The 18508-nt window shown below is 45.0% G+C and overlaps 1 protein-coding gene across 2 annotated transcripts in view; it reads right to left on the minus strand.

Annotated features, from left to right (window-relative positions):
• The window catches only part of LOC119450786 (mediator of RNA polymerase II transcription subunit 30), a 164350-nt gene that overhangs the window by 32742 nt on the left and 113100 nt on the right, over positions 1–18508 (minus strand). For both annotated transcript variants that reach the window (XM_049666236.1, XM_037714287.2), the window contains exons 2-3: positions 13506–13934; positions 3439–3606 (exon numbers count right to left, since the gene is read on the minus strand). In XM_049666236.1, the coding sequence (XP_049522193.1) occupies positions 3439–3606; positions 13506–13934 (597 nt within the window). The remainder of the gene's footprint in view (positions 1–3438; positions 3607–13505; positions 13935–18508) is intronic.

The raw sequence follows: 18508 nt of genomic DNA on the forward strand, positions 1-18508 counted from the left end.
AATATTCGTATGCAACCGAATATTCAAACATTTTCAAATATATTTTTCGAATCGAATAGAAGTAATAAAATATAATATTCGATAATATTTGAATTTTCAAATATTCGCATGCCCAGACTAAGAACGTATACTAATACGAGGTCTGCCTCAAAAGTGATTGCAGTGAGTCAGGAAAGAAATTGGGAAAGGGTGCAGGAGCGCCACTTTCTTGTTCTCTCCACTCGCAAGGATGCAGCTGACCTCTTAGAAGCGGGACTACTGTTTGACAAAATAGAATTTTAAGCGTGCACTATTTGAGCAACCCATTTTTAGTCTTTGTATAAATGGGTATCAACACACAGATGGAACAAAGGATAAATATCAAATTTCTTGTGAAACTGGGCAAGAATGGCGCAGAAGTTCATCAAACGTTGCAATAGGCCCATGGGAAGGATGCCAAAAGAACTCTGTTCAAGTGGGCCAACGGTTTTTCGGAAAGCTGTGAAGACCACAAGGACGATGCAAGATCAAGACACCCCTTCATCTTGAGCGAAGATGCAACATTGATCATGTGCATTCTCTCCTGCTCAGTGACCGCCGAATGAGTGATGACGGAGGCACCTGCTTTGAGAAACTTGTCCACTCACTAGTCTTTGACTGAAAATTTGGAAATGAAGCAAAACTTGCAGTCATGTGATCGCCTTTTTTAACTGCCATGGAATTGTTCATAACGAGTTTGTACCTGAACATCAAGCCGTCAATCCAACTTTCTACATAGAGGTCCTGAAGTGTCAGAAAGATGACGTGCACCGTGTGCAACCAAATTTGTCGAAAGGTGGATGCCGGATTGTGGTCTACAATATTACCCCTGTGCACTCTGCAATGATAGTACACGAGTTTATGGCATGTTGTTCTATCACTGTGCTCAAACACCCTTCCCACTCACTCGATTTATATACTTGAAGAAAAAACAGCGCAAAAGAGACAAGGACAAAAAGAAGACAGGTACAACGGATGGGCGCTTACACCAACTCGCCCACATCGAGCTCCTGCTGCTTATATTTATATATAAATTATGGGGTTTTACGTGCCAAAACCACAATCTGATTATGAGGCACGGTCTCTCAAATGGCAAGGTCATTGTTTCCGCGTCGCGCCGGAACAGACGCGTACGTGCCTATGTCTCAGCCACGCAGACAACATGGCAGTGAGCCCTTCTCCTTTCTGCTTCCTCTATTATCTGGTTATGTGTTGACCTTGAACGCTGCGGCGCAGAGGGAAGCAGCGGCGGAGGCCCAGTCCAGCAAACTAAACTGCCCCCGCCGGCCAACGTTCGCTTCCCGATAACGACAGAAAACGGAACTTCAGGGAGCGGGCTAAGCTGGCGCTGGCATGTCGGTGGGCGCGCACGGATACAGTCGAAGGTAAGGGAGCTACGAGAGAGTTGAGAGAGAGGGCGAGGGGAGCCACCAAAGCGGAGGAGTTGCCGAGGGCAAAACCCCTTCCATCCCGCAATCCTCCCTCACCTTTGATGGTCTCCACGTGCGTGCTCCATCGCCAGTTTAGCCCACTCCCTGAAGTTTCGTTTTTTGCCATTATCGGGCAGCCAGCGTTGGCCGGCGGGGCAGTTTCGTGGTCCTCACTCTGCTGTGTGCTTGCACGCCACGATATTTCATGACTCGCATCGTGCTATGGTGCATGAATACTTCAAGAATAAGTCCTCTTTTTAATTCAAACTTCTGTTAATTCGAACAAATTTTCCAGCCCCTTTCAGGTCGAATTATCAGGATTCGACTATTTTTTTTTTCAAGTATTCTGTAACAAAGAATGCCACTTGCCTCTTTACCTTTGTTGCCCAATGTAATTAAAAAGAAACCTCGCTAAGTAAATGAAAGACATTATTTTAACTCTCCCTGTCCCAGTGCCACACAGCAGTCGAAATGCGCTGCATCTCACTGCATACTACAAGAAGAGTAACAAAGGCGGGATAAACTAGATACCTGTAAACAAAACGAACACTTAAAGCATTCGTGCGCTGCTTGAAGAAAAAAGGACAGCAATGGTCACCCAACAGAAGAGCAACTAAAGAGGACTTGCAAGCTCAAGCATAGAACTACACAGCCACTCCATTACAGGCATGCATTACAAGTGCCATCTGCTTCACATGTGAAGGAATCGCTGTACCCTGGTACTATGGTGCTCAGTCATTGACATACGTACGATTCCGTTTCTGAACCGTGATCTTTTTCTCCGACTTCACATGAAAGTTTGCCTGTATTCTTGTGTGATTTTGTAGTCATATTATTCACGGTCAGCTTTGTCATTGCATTTTGGCTTATCCTCTGTACTACTACTTGCTTGACAAATGCATTTCTTTTCTGCATTCCGTTGTGCGAAAGATGTCATGTATATGACATAGTGAGCTGTAGGCAAGGCCGCTCATCAAATTAAATTTCTACATAACTGTGATCAATGTTCTGACACCTAGCCCAGCAAACTTATAACAGTAGGCAGCTGGCACAAAGCCCTTCTGATCATATACTTTCCTACAATAATTATTAGCAAGAATTCTTGTGCTATTTTTTGAGAACCGCAACTATGGCAGTTCAGTCAGTAAGGGAATGGTGGGTAGTGCATTGATTTGCACAATGGCACATATTGCAATTAAGAATTGTAGCTGGTGAGCTTACAAGGCACTTGAAATTAATTCCGAGAATGACACCTGTTCTGAAATTTTAAGGTATACGCGCGTTTCCAAATTGCATAAAAAAATGCACTGTTGCAGTTTTTACACTTCAATGCATAAAATGCATTTTTGTTAAAAAATAAGTGGAAGGACAGTTCACTCTTACCAAAAGATTGGCTGCGCTTATTTTAAAACTGGTGCTAACTTCACCCTCACGGCTTCAAATGGGTGACTTTGTAGATTAACCTTTTTCAGCAAAATATTACATTATAAATGCAACAATTCACAATTATTATGGACATGCACAGAAACTCAATGCTTCCACAGGTTAAGAAAAAAAAACAATGAACGATTGCTTGGAAACTTGCAAAGCTAAAGCGTAATAAGTTACACCCCAGGAATATTTGAAGCCACAAGTACCAATCGATGTACATTCTTCGCCGAAAATATACAGGCCACGTTACCTGCAGCTGCCAGGCTGACTACATGCTGCCTATGGGAGTTCCTATGGTATGCGAACAGTTCCAACGCCTTGGAAAATGAAAAGGGCTCTCGTACTCGCAATCCAGCGGTCTGAAGTGTCAGGAGCGCCACAGATACTGCACCACACAGCCGAACGACAAACACGATGAATACGCAGAATAGCCCATATACTTTTGACAAAGGCTGCACTACCCATCATTCCCACAGTAACTGACCATCGCAGCACTAGAGCTCTCTCTAGCGATTCTTGTAGGAAATGCTGTGCTTCTCATGAAAACAGTGGCACCGACCTCGATGGGTGTGTACTGGCTGCTGGCCACAGCTGCACTCAGGTCGCTGCAGATGCCGTGCACTCGGTGAAGCTTTCTGAAGAGTAGCCCGACATTGCGCAGCGTCTCCTGCAGCTTGATGCGACGCTCCTCCTGGCCCTGCATGCTGGAGGCTACCCCAGTTGGCGGCTGCACCAAGGTAGCCGAGCAGGATGGGAACGGTAAGGACAGGAATGGTTAGACCAGGGGCAAACCCCCTAGACAAGTGCATCAACGCAGCTAGTTTGTCCAGCATAATAAACTTAATCATCATCATCGTCAGCCTATTTTCGTCTACTGCAGGACGAAGGAAGGCCTCTCCCAGCGATCTCTAATTACCGTGGGCTCACACCAGCTGGTTCTATCTTATGCTTATGAACTTCCCAATTTCATCACATCATCTAATTCTCTACCATTCTCGGCTACGCTTCCCTTCCCTTGGTACCCATTATGTAACTATTTGACCGCAGATTATGTGCCCTACGTGGCCTGTCCAGTGCCATTTTTTTTTCTCTTAATGTCAACCAGAGTATTGGCTGCACCAGTTTGCTACCTAATTCACACCGTCTTCCTGTCTCTTAATGCTACACCTACCAAGTTTCGTTCCACAGTCTTTACCTTCTTAAGCTTCTTTGAACATATAGGGAACATATGATGTGTTTAAAGGCCAACTGCAACTAAATTTTGGACCACATAGAAAGCCTAGCTTAAGATTGTGTACATATAATGCAACCTCCATTAAACATTACCGTACATACTCATGTAAGGGCCTCACCCCCCCCTTTGGAGCGCGAAATTTTGAATAAAAGTTCAAAATGTCTTGCTGGAAAACGAAATTAGTACCGTTGCCACCAGATGACACTAGCTGCTTTTCCATCGACGTCGCTTAGGCCGGTGCGACCGCACCATTTATTTGTGTGGTGCATTGTCTTGGCTGTGTTCTGAAGTCGTTTACTGCAGAGGGCGTCACTGCAACAAGCGTGTGCGTGGATTTTGAGTGTGTGTGGCATGTAGTGTCAATTGACACCATTGTGAAAAGCTTAAGGTGACGGGAATTTCTAACTGCATGGAAGCAACCGAGGATGATTGTCTCTCAGAGGACGCCGGCGAGGTGAGTTCTTCCGAGAGCGACGAAAGTGAAATTTAGTGATAATAAAAAGGTTTATAACATGTCATTTGTGCCTCTCTTACCCTCTGCTACAGTTACGGAAATGGTACGAGCCTTTTGTGGGCCGGCCTGAGTCGTGTAAGGGCTGCACCGAGCCGAGATTCTAGAAAGAATGTGTGGCCCTTACACAAGTGCACACGGTATGCATTTAAAATATCAACGGGTGCATTTCAAGAAGCTCAGAAAAATAATTTCTGACACCAAAACAACCAAAAAGTAATGCTGCCATTATCGCTTTACAGAAATGACAAGAAATTCGAGACGCTGAGAACCATTGTAGTTACCTGGCTTGACCTTCAAAACTGGGCAGCACCCACGGCACACTGAAAATCTCAGAGTAGGTGTACCGGGACGTGCACCACATCTACCAACCACTGCATGCATACATCGTCTGCTTAGGGTGCAAGTCGAAATGTTGTCAACCAGAAAAATCAAACAATTAATTGCCCCGCAGTTTTGCCAAGATGCTTGAATAGCACATGCTACTACTCATTTACAACCAATGTAGGTGACGTTTCGTTGTAGTTAGCCTATAACAAACACTGACAAAGAACAGAAGGACGAGACACACACAGCAGACGTTCAACTGATGTATATTTGTAAACCCCCCCGTCATCAAATATAGTACATGCACAGAAATGGGACAACTGAACATGCACATTATGCTAATCTGGCATCTAAAAAGCAAACTTCTTTTTCGCCACAGTGACACATCTATTTATACTATGCCTCACTTGCCTTGATAATAAGCCTTACCCATCAATTGCGATTCCAGGAAGGAACAGCCCATTTATAAAATTTCAGCGTGCAGGCCGACTTTTTTGCAGTGATAAGCCTGTTCGTTCCGTTCTTTACATCATTGCAGTGTTCCCTAAGCAGTCGTTCATGCAATGACAAGTGCGTCTGATATGCCAAGACAAGTTTGTTTTCTCAACCTGTTGCACAATGCACAGTCGAAAGTAAAGTTTTTTTAAAGCACGAGATCCACGAAAAAAAAAAATTTAAAAAAATGTGCGCGTTGTGTGTTTTTTTTTGTCACCAAAATTGTGCCAAAATCTGCTTTTGTGGCGTTTGTATGCTTTACCGCATAAAACGGATAAGTCGCAAAGCTGACTTTAGGAAACCGGCTGCCATGATAGAACTCGTATTAGAACCTTGCTTATCTTGCTAAAAAATAGGGTGCACATTAGATTTCAACTTTTTTTAGGAGCTTTAACATAACTTCTATGTTAGTTTTCTACTTTAGACACATAAAAAGTGGGAACTCGTTTGATTCGAGGCTGTGTTAGAAGAAGGAAAATATAGTTGATCTCGGGTATATCGAACTTGAAGGGGTTTGAAAATAGTTCAATACATTGACAACTCTAAACGCAAAATATGCCTATCTGAAGCTCTACCGAGACCTCCGCATGTCTTGGACAGTTTCCAGAGATCGTGAAAAGCGGGAACTTACTGAATTGCTTCTGTAATGCCGCATCGAATGCACAAAAGCTTACTTATCATTTTCCCATGATAGCTCGAAGTCGCTCGTGCTGCGGAATTGTTTTTGATATACCGATTGCGATGTTAACCCTAAAAGCCAACATCACCCAGAGGTAAGACCGCGGCGTGCTTCGCATGACACAGTGCTTGTTGCGCGTTTTCATGAGATAACGTAAAAATGGAAGCACCGTAGAAGTGAACTAGCCTGTACAGGTACGAGCTACGCTGCCATCGGCGCACTGGTACTGCGCATTGTGCGCAAACATGCCCAGCTGCGTGTCCATTACAATACCAATAATATGCCAATTAAACGGCCAATTATCATACGTGGGCAACAAGCGAGATGGACTTTTGTCGGATTCCTAAACCAGTCGTCTTCACTTTTTGACTACCCTAAAATGTCCGCGTGTCTCTTCTTGCATGCTGCTCAGCGCTCCAACACGTCACCGCCGGTATACATCCCTTCGTTCTCCATCCTTCCCCTTCGGGTTTGGTGACTGCTGGCACTACAGACACGCTGTTCAGAAAGTGGCTTACAGCTTCCTGAATATCTGAGTCCAATCTCACTTGTGTGTAACCGCGCAAGCACGAATGAAATGCCTTGAGCGTGGGCCCACAAATAGCACATTTTTTGTGGAATGTGCATTCGATCGGGACACCTTTTGCGTTCTTGAAGCAGAGTCATGATGTCCTGTTGCCAATAATGCATGGTCGCAGTTTGCAGGAGCTATCCATGAGCGCAGCGAGCAAAACTGAGAGCACCCTGCTTCCTCAAACAGCATACACTGCCTTTTCAAATTCGTCGGCATTAAATATGTTGAACCACACGAGAAGTGATCGCGTCTCTGTTAGGAGAAGCACACTTTCTGGGGAGCGGCACTGCGCAGCGTTCAGTATGTTGAATGCGGCAGTGAACGGGAGTTCTAAGTATGCATTGTACATCGCTATACTTTTGCATGGGATATTCAAGGGGATTTTATAACATTTGATACAGACAATAATGCAATATATCCGAGCTTGATATATCTGGCACTGACTGTATTGCTGAATAAATCAGTGGTGTGTTTTGCATTTTTCAGCATCTCGTTTAATTCAACCTGCCGGATAATTCGATCAACTTCGTTGGTCCTGCCAGGTTCGAATGAACGAAAGTTGACTGTACTGGCATGACGTTAGTGGCTTGGTCACTTGGTGTGGAATTTGGCTTGCCATCCGTGCATTCTGGCAATGCTCAGTGTCTCTTGAAGTTAACCGCCAGCGTCTTATGTCTCTTTCTTTCGCATTTGTACTGCAATGAAACTTGTAAGCTTATCCAGACACCTCAATGCACTCCGATCATATGCCGATCCAGTGGCGTAGCCAGAAATTTTGTTCGGGGGGGGGGGGGGGGGGCTCAGGTTGCAGCGCGGCCTCCTCCTTATAGAATTTGTCGAGAGATCAAATGCATGAATAGTAACTGCATTGCCAATTTCATTGTATATTAGATGCTGCAAACGAATTATTGAACGCTATGCACTGTCCATTAAAATATGTATGCTTTCATAACAGAATACATTCGTACGCCCCAAAAATTGTGGCAGAAATAACTGATATCAATGCTTCCGTGTTTTGTTTTTGTCTAATTAATAAGTAAAGAAAACATCACATGAACTTTAGAACTATTGACCCTTTTCGCGGAGCAGTTTGTTTTAGAGAAACGAGATGGCGCTCACGGCGGCGCGCCATACCTTTTCTCAGCGACCGCGCACGAATACGAAACCATTACCGATTCTACCTTGCTTCTGTGCGATCAGCTGTCGGAAATGTAACTGAGTTTTCGCTAACACACTGTGCTCCAATCATGCTCGATTGAATAATGTGGATTGAAGACGTGTGCAGTAGTTGGCTGCAAAAATAGTGACTGGCATGTTAAGGAATAGAATGAATCTGTGTGGCGAAGTTCACGGACCGCTGCTGCAACTGTCCGAACGTGTTACCGGCACTTCGTGATGTACGGCTTTCCTAGAGGATACAGAAATTTGCTCATCCGCCAGCCTTGTATCGCTAATCTTCAAAGAAAGGGCTTCATCCCCAGAACGTCGGCAACAGTGAGTACCACTCGTTAAACAATGACAAAAGGAGTAGCGCCGCTTCCTGTCATAGTAAGTTTCGCGCACGTTATCTATACACGTCTGTCCAAATGTCAGGAAAACTTACGACCACTCTATCGCCGACGTATCAAGAATAAGTGAATGGACGCACACTTGAATATATGCGCACTGTATACACACAATAAATGACGGACTACACCTATGGCGTACCAATGGTCGAAGCTGAATGTTTCGTGACAGTCCACAAGAGTAAGCAAGTTACTCGCTGTAATATATATTTGCTACAAGGTATTACAATGTACAAAACAGCTACGTTTCAAGCCTTGTGCGCAGCAAGAACAAATCTATCGGATTCGGAACTGAGCACACCCGCGAGCGATTAGGCAGAAAATAATCAGATAGTGGCCGCACCGAGGAACTTCACTGAGTCATAAACAGACATGCCACTGCTTCAAAATATTTGCCGAATAAAGAACAAAGAGCAAAACACACTAATCCTGACTGAATTCATAATCGCAAAGCTTGGAATGCATATTTAGCCCCGCTTTTAGAAGAAGCACCATATAAACTGCCTGCGCCATTTGGACATAGCTCAATCAGCTCCGAAAGCGCTTTTGCATGTTCTCTGAAGCTGTGATCAAAGCTTCGTGTCATCCACCTAGTCACCGTCTACGATATCTCAAAAAACAGAGGTTTTCTAAGCCGCGCCGGCGTCATACACTTCCATTGTAAACAAGGAGGCAACGGAGGCAGTTGAGGCAAGCAATGGACGCGTCACCACGTGATCAAATATGGCAGCGCCCACGGGATCGCCGCAAAAAGGGTCAATATCAGTTCGAAACCAGCAAAGCAATGCATGCAGCTTATATGAAAAACGTAAAGGCCATGAAATGAATAAGTTGAGGACAAATATTTTGATGAATCTTTGTCATTCAAGAACCTTGTTTACATATTTCTACATATGCAACGGCCAGGAAGAAACCTCAATGACGCTATCCCTCGTTGCAATCGATTGCGCAGGAGCAGGTGTAATTCGTCGTGTATTGTAATTTCACCGAGATAATACTCGCAGCAGTGAGTACAAATAAAAAGTGGGAGTTCTGCAAAGTATATATTAGAAATGCGAAGATAGAATGGAATATACAAATGCGAAGATACAACTCGCTAAAGGGCAAAAAAAGAGTCGCTGGAAACAAAGTTCACTGCTTGTATACACAAAACCTCGCAGTAAGATATTTAAAAATACGTATGAGTCTCCAATAAATCTACGTATTTAAGCAAACGTCAGTGTATATAATGCGTCAAATACGACAAATAAACATGTTGCTCAGTCACAAATAGTAAACTTTGAGCACAGAAAGACAGATGATCCTTGCAAGAACATAACTATGATTGCAGAAATCGTGATATGTACGTGGGCCATGCAGCGGTCGCGACAGCACCATACAGGTAGAATAATAGAGGAATAATGCATAAATCAGTACGAAAATGTGTAATTTAACTGCCTGCACAACGCCAACAATTATTCTGCACCCAAAATTAAAGGAGGGTATTCCTTCGTTTCAAAAAAGAAATAAAAGCAGGTAGCTGAAAAGGAAAGAAAAGACAAACGAAGGCCACAGATGATGCGGTAAGTTGAACTACCCAATATCCGAGTGTGTTTTTGGCGAACGCCGCGTGGGCCGGGCTTTCAATGAGCAAGGTCGGTCAAAATTGGTTATTGGTATCCTCGTAATTTTTGTATTCGCGTGATAATTGTGATCATGATGCTAACTGCTAGAATAAACGGCGAAAATTTCTGCAGTTTTAAAAGCTAATGAGCGGTCATACGTTTTCATAATTAAGAACTTATGGACCGAAAGAAACAGTGCTTTTTACTTGCATTGATTTTTGCTGCTTCGCTATCTAAAGGACAAACTTCTCTTGGCGGGAAAGTTGAGCGAAGCGGTCACGTTGATGCCGACGTCTCTGTGGGTGTATAGAAGCTCCAGCCTAACCATGCGTTCCACAGACATTGTAGAGCGCAAGTAGTTTTTTAATAAACTCTTGTTAAAAAATATTCTCTCTGCGCTGGCAGTGGTCACTGGAAGGGTGACTAGAAGCTGCAGCAGTATTTACACATTTACATAGAACCTGCTGTCGCAGTGAGAGATGGGCATCTATTCTGGTGCTAAAACCTAAAACACTCCCTTGATGTCGTTGGCATACTTGTTTAGGTACCTTGCAGAAACAGTAGGCTGTTCGATTCCAGCGATGTCCGTCGTTTCGTCAGGAAGTATGGAGAAGCAACCTGCTTTTGAATCTAAGCTTTCATTGATAATGTCACCACAAATTTCTATTATTTGGTTTTGTGCGTCTGGGCTTAAATACGAGGCAATACTGGGGCAACTTTCCAAATGGTTCTTCAGATATGTATCTTCACAATCAGCTCGCATGCGAAGAAGCACTCTGAAAATTCCTGCATTTTCAGCAGGGCATTGCTTAAATCCATAGGGCCCCTGTTTCTGTGGCCACGGAGAGCCAGACCTTGTCGCCCGCAAAAAAAAAAAAATCCTCAATAATAGGCCATTCACTTTCTTCTGTTTTCTCATATTTTACTTTGCCTGCCCTGGTCCAGCTGATCAATCACATTGGGCACGCTTCCTGAAAATGTTTGGAGAAAATTATCAACTGCTAGCTGACATTCACGGTGATATTTAGTATTTTCTTGTGTGTGGGAGATTGCGAGCGCGCGCTTCCATTTATGGAACGGCTTGGACACGAGCGTTCCAGTGCACGCATGTTGGCCCAAGTTTATAACAGCATTAACCCCATAAAGTTCCAGAATTGAAAATCTTTTAAAGCATGCCTTTGGAAATTTCAGCGCACCTTTCGCGTCAAAAGTTTATGAGAACTTTATACCCATAAAGTTTCGTAATTGAAATCCATGCGCTCCGTATATTCCCCGGCCGCTGCGAGATGCCGCAAAGCGCACGCTCGCTATCGAAAAGCCGTTGAAAGATTGTGCTCGGATGGGGCTCCTTGCGTTACGTGACTCCAGGTGCAAGGGCGTTGTCACGAAATCCAGCCCGAGTTCGCAATGTTCGCGCCGCAATGTCTTTTCGAGCGTGAAAAGGACATTGTCGACAAAATCCAGAATGATTGCCGGCGTCGGTGGTAGTTTTGGTCGGCGGTGCATGCCAGCACGAAAAAATTTCGGGGGGGGGGGGGGGGGCTGAAGCCCCATCAGCCCCCCCCCCCCCCCTGGCTACGCGCCTGTGCCGATTATAGCTTCTCAAATATGGCATCGTGTCAGCACCGTGGACATGCCTGGCCAGGCCTAGCAAACTTTACAAGACAGCTTGACCAATCGGAAGGTGCTGCAAAGTCACATGCACATAGCAGCCAATACACTCGCACATTTCTTTTCTATACAGCCAATAGGCGAACAGAGATGGTGATGGCGAGCATCTGAAAACGTAGGTTTGCTGTTTCAACTTGTCTGCTCACTTCGAAAACACCTTGACATCAGTCATGAACGAAGCTAACACCACCGAAAATTTCTGGAATCTCCCTAGATACAATAGCCGATCGGCTTGCACATCATGAATTAGAGCTCTTAATTTTCTGATCGCCCTGTTCATGCCCACTAGTCGGTGTGTTCCCTGCATGGAAGGCAAAATGTTTGAGTAGATTTCACTAATACTCACTATTGTAACTAATGTAATTATTGTAAATACGCCCTCAGATTGTTTTTTTTTTTGCTACCAACTCTGTGCTTTCAATAATTCTGTTCCCCCTCTTCATTGCACCATACCCCTTTCTGGCCAATGTTCAGTTGGCAGCCATCACCAGTACGGCCAGCAACATTCTCTTTGTGAATTTTTCTAACAAATGTAGTCGCTGTTTTCACAATCAGACAAAAGCGGATGTGGACGCGTAGTAAGCCACACATTTTGCCCATGTATTTGTTCTTGGCCCGACGGCGAAGACGGTTTGTGCGTGTGCAAGGGTCAGGGGAAAACCCCTACGAGAACCCTCGCTTCACCCTTCGGACTGCCACTAGTCCTCGACTTCCATGTCGCTCTTTCAGAGCTCGCCTCCTGAAACTTTCTGTTCTGTGGGAAAGGGGGGAAGCTTCGACACCCCCCCCCCAGCCTGGCTACGCCAATGAGTGCGGATGCTAGTCAATATGCAATGATACTAAATCGGTGCCACACACAGGGATCAATTGACAAGAGAAAAGGCCAAACCCCATATGCGCGAAAATGCACGCGACAGCGACGAGCGACGGTATGAGCGACGAAACGGGCTGTTCGCGCGACGTGTCGCGTGGTCGAAATCGCTCGATCGCTCGGTTTTTCACATTTGAAATCTGTCGCCCGTCGCCCGGAAGTGCTGTGCTCAAGCAGCCAATAGTAAAACACCGGAACGGGATGTACATCAGTGACGTACTGCCGGTTGTCTCCACGTGCTTTTCGACTCGCAGCAACGTGCACACAGCGAGCAAATACAGTAATGTTTATGCACGTGCAGATAAAAAAAATACTGCAGGACAACTATCAAAAATTTTATGTGTTATTGTGCGACAAAACATCTTATTTTGCACTGCATACCGCTGACAACGCGCCACATTCGGTACGAGTAGACGCCCTCATGCTAGCAACAATGGAGATCGCTCGCTGAAGCAGTCGCGTGAATGGGGTTTGCCCGTGCAAGCGATAGCTTGCGCGAAGGCGATCTACGTCGCGTCGCTCGTCGCTGTCGCGTGCATTTTCGCGCATATGGGGTTTGGCCTAAATAGTTGTGGCATATCACATAAAACACTCAAGCAGGTGCGTACGCCAGCCAACAATTGGGTTGAGTGATGCTGAACTTTCCTTTCTTGACTGCTCAAATGGATAGATCATGCAATTTCACAAGTAGTCGATATTATACTTAAAGGAAGGTTGTAAACCTTTGGAGATGTTAGTGGCCTGTCCCAGCACTGTTATGCAAGTATTTAGTTAGGTTAAACGTTTATTACAGTTCAAGATAACTTGTTTTTCAGGCAAATGGTTGATACTTTGTGATGCAAGCACTAATAAAACAGACACTAAGACCAGTGTCTGGTCTGGATGTTTCTGTATCTGTTTTATTTGTGCTACAATGACAAAGTTTGATTTGGTATGATGTTACTGTCATGTGATGAAGGTGGGTTTTTATACATGAATCTGTTTCTTCAAGAAACGTTTCAGTTGTGAGTACCGTGTCTGTGCTCTGCCTTCCATTCTCGTGGCACCAACTGTTTGCGCTGTTTTTTTTTTTCCTTTCAAGGGCATATAATTTACCTGCAGTGCCTTCAGGGTCTGGAATAGCTCAATTGCTTTGGCCACAATCTCCTGCACGATCTCCTGGCCCATGCGACACATAATGGCCGTGTTGAAATCTTTGGGCTGCAGAGGGACCCCTGGGTCGCCACTGCCGTCCCCCGGGCCGGGTGGGCCCGTGGGCAGGAATCCCGACGGACCGCCCATGGGCTGGACCGGCGACATGAGAGGTGGGCCGAGGCCCCCCGGCCCCGCCCCCAGTCCAGGACCCCCTAGCACAGGCCCGACGCCCAGGCCCATGTGCTGCTGGGGCTGAAGCGGAGGCTGGGGTGGGGCCTGCTGCTGGTGGTGGAGGTGGTACGGAGAGGCCATCGCACCGAGGCCACGCCCCCTGGAGAGGCCACGCCCTCGGCCCCCTCTCCCTCTCCTGGGCCTCGTCAGTCCACTGCCCTGCAGAGAAGGGGCCCACCAATGCGATCACACACACACACAGTGTGGAGACTCATCATCCTGCACTAGTGCTTCACTCGGAAGTGTTATCAGTGATTGCCTAAGGCACTTAGCGTAATAGGTGATATGCACACCTGCCAACCAGTGAGCTTTAAGATCCGCAAACACACTGACACATGTGACAGAGGGAGGGGATCAGGGCAGAATGAAAGGGAGGAGCATGCGTTGTTGCTTATGTTTGCCTTGGGTGCACACCGTTTGTGGGACATAAGCGCCATTCATTTATGATTATGTTTAAATGAAGCAAGCTAGGAATAGCAGACACTTAGAAGCAATACAGTGTTTTTAGATCACAATGACTTTTCCGCATCTTCACTTTTGCCAATTTAGCCTGCTTTGGAAAGTTGTCTGAACAAACTTGCATGAAGCAAGTAGGCCTCTGCTTAGTGCCTTGCATTGCCCCAATAGGGCAGTGGAGGTACCATCGCAGTGTCCTTTTTGTATTACGCATTTTAAAGTGAAGCTTGCTTAGCGAAATCTCCTGCGCTTTTCTGACCGTGGCTGCTGCATACTGCTGCTGTTTTGCCAGATAGCTCCCCACATTAAAAAATAAAAAAATTTAAAATAATTACGTGCCCGATGGCGGCATCCAACCTCTGTGGCCCAGCACATTACTATGTTCTAACCATTAGGCCACAACTGCACATATACGTCTATCATGCTAATACCAACTAGCTCCTTGAGATCATTGCTGCACACGAGCGCACGTGCCAATGTTCTAAACGCCAAACATGCAGGAATGAAGCAGGCCTTTGAGTAACACACTTCACATAGGTTCCAATATTTGCATTGAATCTGCATAATTTTCTTTTTTTTTCAATCTTTGTCGCTTCATCTTTGAAAACCATTGGAACATTTTTGCAAACAAAATCTATTTTTTCATAAAACTTGATGCAATATTCATAAAATCATAGAGCTAGCCCAAATACTTGAATTTATGAGACGTTTGGAAGTTGGCAGGTATGGATATGTGAAATTCTGAAGGCGCACGTCGTCGTACATCGCATTTGAGTAAATAGGACAAATTCAAGTTCTATATCAAAGGCAATGGTTGTCACATGGTACAAGTGAGATAGCTGGTTACAGGCGCACTTTCACTAGCAAATAATTCGCAGCTGCTCATATTTCACTGAGCAAAGTGAACTAAGTTTAGCTGGAAATCGGTTCCCAACTTTGGATTCAGTTTAAAGTGAGAAAGAAGTTTTATGAAAGAACACCTAATTAACAGTCGTGAAACCTATCCAACAGAAGGTCCCACTAATGACTTGCACCAAGTATGCTTGGGAAACATTTTTATTGTAAGCTTTGAGTTTGTAGTCGCACATGAGTTGAACAAAAATATGCATCTTAAGCAAATGAGAATGTTAGATCCGACAGTAGCCAAATTAGCTTTTTTTAGGACCATAATTTGTTAACAGGGTTGTTTACAGGGGAATTTCTAGAGGGGTGCAAATAACATGCACCATAAAAGCATGCCCTTTATGAAATGTCATTTGATACCTTCCTCATTTCATGAAACTGCATAGGCACTGGATAAACTAGGAAGCATAATATAGCACAAATTGCCTTGGTATGACTTCTTCTAAACCATCTTTTAGTCAATTTAATAGAACAAGGAAAAAAAATATCTGTCATGTTTATAAAAATGCCCCCCCCCCCCCCCCAATCAAGATCACTATAACTCACAAGCAACAATATTCTGTATTCCTCAGCGATTCCTCACAAGTAACAATAATCCTCACTGATTGCGGCTGCACCTTCTTGTCCCGAGTTGTTGAAGACCTTCTTATCTCCTGTTCTGCCGAGCACAAGCTTTCCGCCACCTACCACCCGCAGACAAAAGGACTCAAGGAGCGGCTCAATTGCACGTTGACAGAAATGTAGTCTGTCCGTTTCTGGCGACCACGGTGACTGGGACAGCACGTTACCCTTCGTGACGTTCGCCTATAGTTCCCTTCTGTTCAGCCGCCACTCTACCTTGCCCTTTGACACACTGCTTCCTTCCTCGATGAATGCTCCCACTGAATATGCCCAAGACGTCTTCACCCGGGCTCACACAGCACGCCAGATTGCCAGCTCCTGGCTCACTGAGTCTCAGGCCGCACAGAAGATCCGGTTTGACAGCTGACATCGGGACGTTCGATTTCCTCCCAGCTCCGTTGTACTTCTATGGACGCCTTGTCACCGCGTCAACTTGTTGGAAAAGCTCCTGCTGCGCTACACAGGGCCCTACACGGTATTCCGTCAGCTTGGCGATGTGAACTACGTAATCGCTCAACTGAACTCGTGTGTCCTTACTGATGTGCATGTGTCCCGGCTGAAACCTTACTTTGCAGTGAGTTCACCTTCTTTATGGTTAGCGCCCAAATGGCTCCTTTGTACGCGGGGGATATGTTACGTGCAACCAGGAGTGGCACCAAAGTCAGAAGACGACGATTTGACGTATCGAGGTGGACTCGGTCTCGACAGCCATCTTGTTTATGTATCATCTTTCTTGTAAATAGTGCAAATACATCTTTATATGTGACTTTCGCATCGTAACAATACATCCACAAATTAAGCCCAGCTCAACATGTCAAACTAAACTCCTTTTAGTGAAATGTGCGTCAAGAGAAAAAGTTTTTCTACACCTCAAGATTGGACGCACAAGCCTCATCCATAGGTTCCTACTACTAAATTAAATACAGTCCATATGCGCACACTGTTAAAACCATTAACACCACCGCACATTCTAATTTCTTGCCTTTACTATGAAAATGAATGGAGAAAATTCTAATGTATTTTACAGGTGCAACACACCCCTCTTGCAAGCACTTTCCTTAGAGAAATGAGCCTGTAGTTCAATTAAAAACACATTCATACACCTACATGCAGTAGACATTTCGCACAAGCTTTAGTGAAGCATATAATGGAAGTAAGCCTCTAGGTTTACATTTTCTGTCAGTGACTACCAGTGCTAGTACATCAATAAACATGCTGTTGGTGTATTCGAGCTGTATCAGGCCACTGTGGCATAAGAACAAAAATCAACTTACTCATAATGCTTATAATAAAGCTGAAAAAATTAAATTCTAGGATCTTGCATGCCAATACCATGATATGATTATGTCGCACGCCATAGTTGGGGACACTAGATTAATTCTGACCACTTTAATGTGCACCCAATTGACAGTACACGGAAGTTTTTGCATTTCGCCCCCATCCAAATGCAGCCGCCATGGCCAGGATTCGATCCTGCACCCCCAGCCTTGGCACCACAATGCCAAAACCACTACGGCGGGTACAATAAAGCTTGAAGCATACACATACTGCATCTAAGCATTGTGACATTAAGTACAAGCCTCTTATGTGCAAGCACTTGAGACAAATAATAGTTATAAATACCTCCTGCAGGATAAAACCAGCAGTACTGTGTGCTATAAAGGATACTGTAAAGGCGGACTCAGCATTGGTATTTGACCCCACGAGGTTCTTTATGTGCAGTTAAATCTAAGTGCATGAATGGTTTTGCAAGCATAAGTGCAACTATGGTCTGTATAAGTGCCACAGCGTTCGTGCCTTGTGTGTTGTCATACTAAATATGCCAGTCAAAGCTGTAATAAACTTAACATTCAGGGGTAGGACTGTCCAAAGTCATTTTGGCACAATTTCTGGAGCAGGTCAAAATGAGTTTTGGAGCAGTTTGGTGCAGACAAAATAGCATTTTGGAGCAGCTTGGAGCAGACTAAATTTCATACTGGAGCAATTTGGAGCCGATAAAATTTCAATTTGAAGCAGTTTGGAGCGGGTTCAATCTGAATTTTGGTGGAATAATGGAATACACCAGCGCACTTCGAAACCACTACGAAACACAGAATAAACCAACAGGAAGCTCATAGTGGAAGCGCACTCCGTAGCTATAGCGTAGTAGAATATGGAAGAGCGGGTCGAGCGGCGACTTGGCACATGCTTTCCTGTAAAGCCGGAAACATCGGTTGCACCCCAACGAAAAACTATATATTTCCGCGCCTACGCTCATGACGATAGCGGAAAATGTTTTCAAATTATGCGGTCCAATCGACCCTGTAACATAATTTCTGTGTCACCATATGACACCACAAACCAAGAGAGCCGCAATCAACCCTGGGCTGGTATAATGTAAAACTATTCCAATCTGTTTTGTTGCGATAGCAATTATATGGACACTCCAGGCACATTTCTGGCGTCGCTGTGATGTTTCATACAAAGTCCAGGGGCAATAACTCTCATCGCCGCACGCCGTATACTCTGTGTGCGAGTGAAAGCGTGAGGATGAGCCGACGATGGCGGCTCAATCTCACGGGCGTGAGGGAGGAAAGTGGGGATGAAGTGCGCCGTCTTCCATCGTGCACAAGGACTTAGGGAATGGGTCGTTCTACTCCGGCGGCTGCTGTGTATGACGCGGCCGCGTGAGCCCTAGCTTGAAAGCGATCTGCGATAGGGACATAGTGCGAGTGCTGATAGCTTCGTGTGCGCTGTTTTTCGTCGCTTAGTTC

This window comes from Dermacentor silvarum, chromosome 4 (assembly GCF_013339745.2).
Source record: "Dermacentor silvarum isolate Dsil-2018 chromosome 4, BIME_Dsil_1.4, whole genome shotgun sequence".
In the NCBI taxonomy this organism is placed as follows: domain Eukaryota; kingdom Metazoa; phylum Arthropoda; class Arachnida; order Ixodida; family Ixodidae; genus Dermacentor; species Dermacentor silvarum.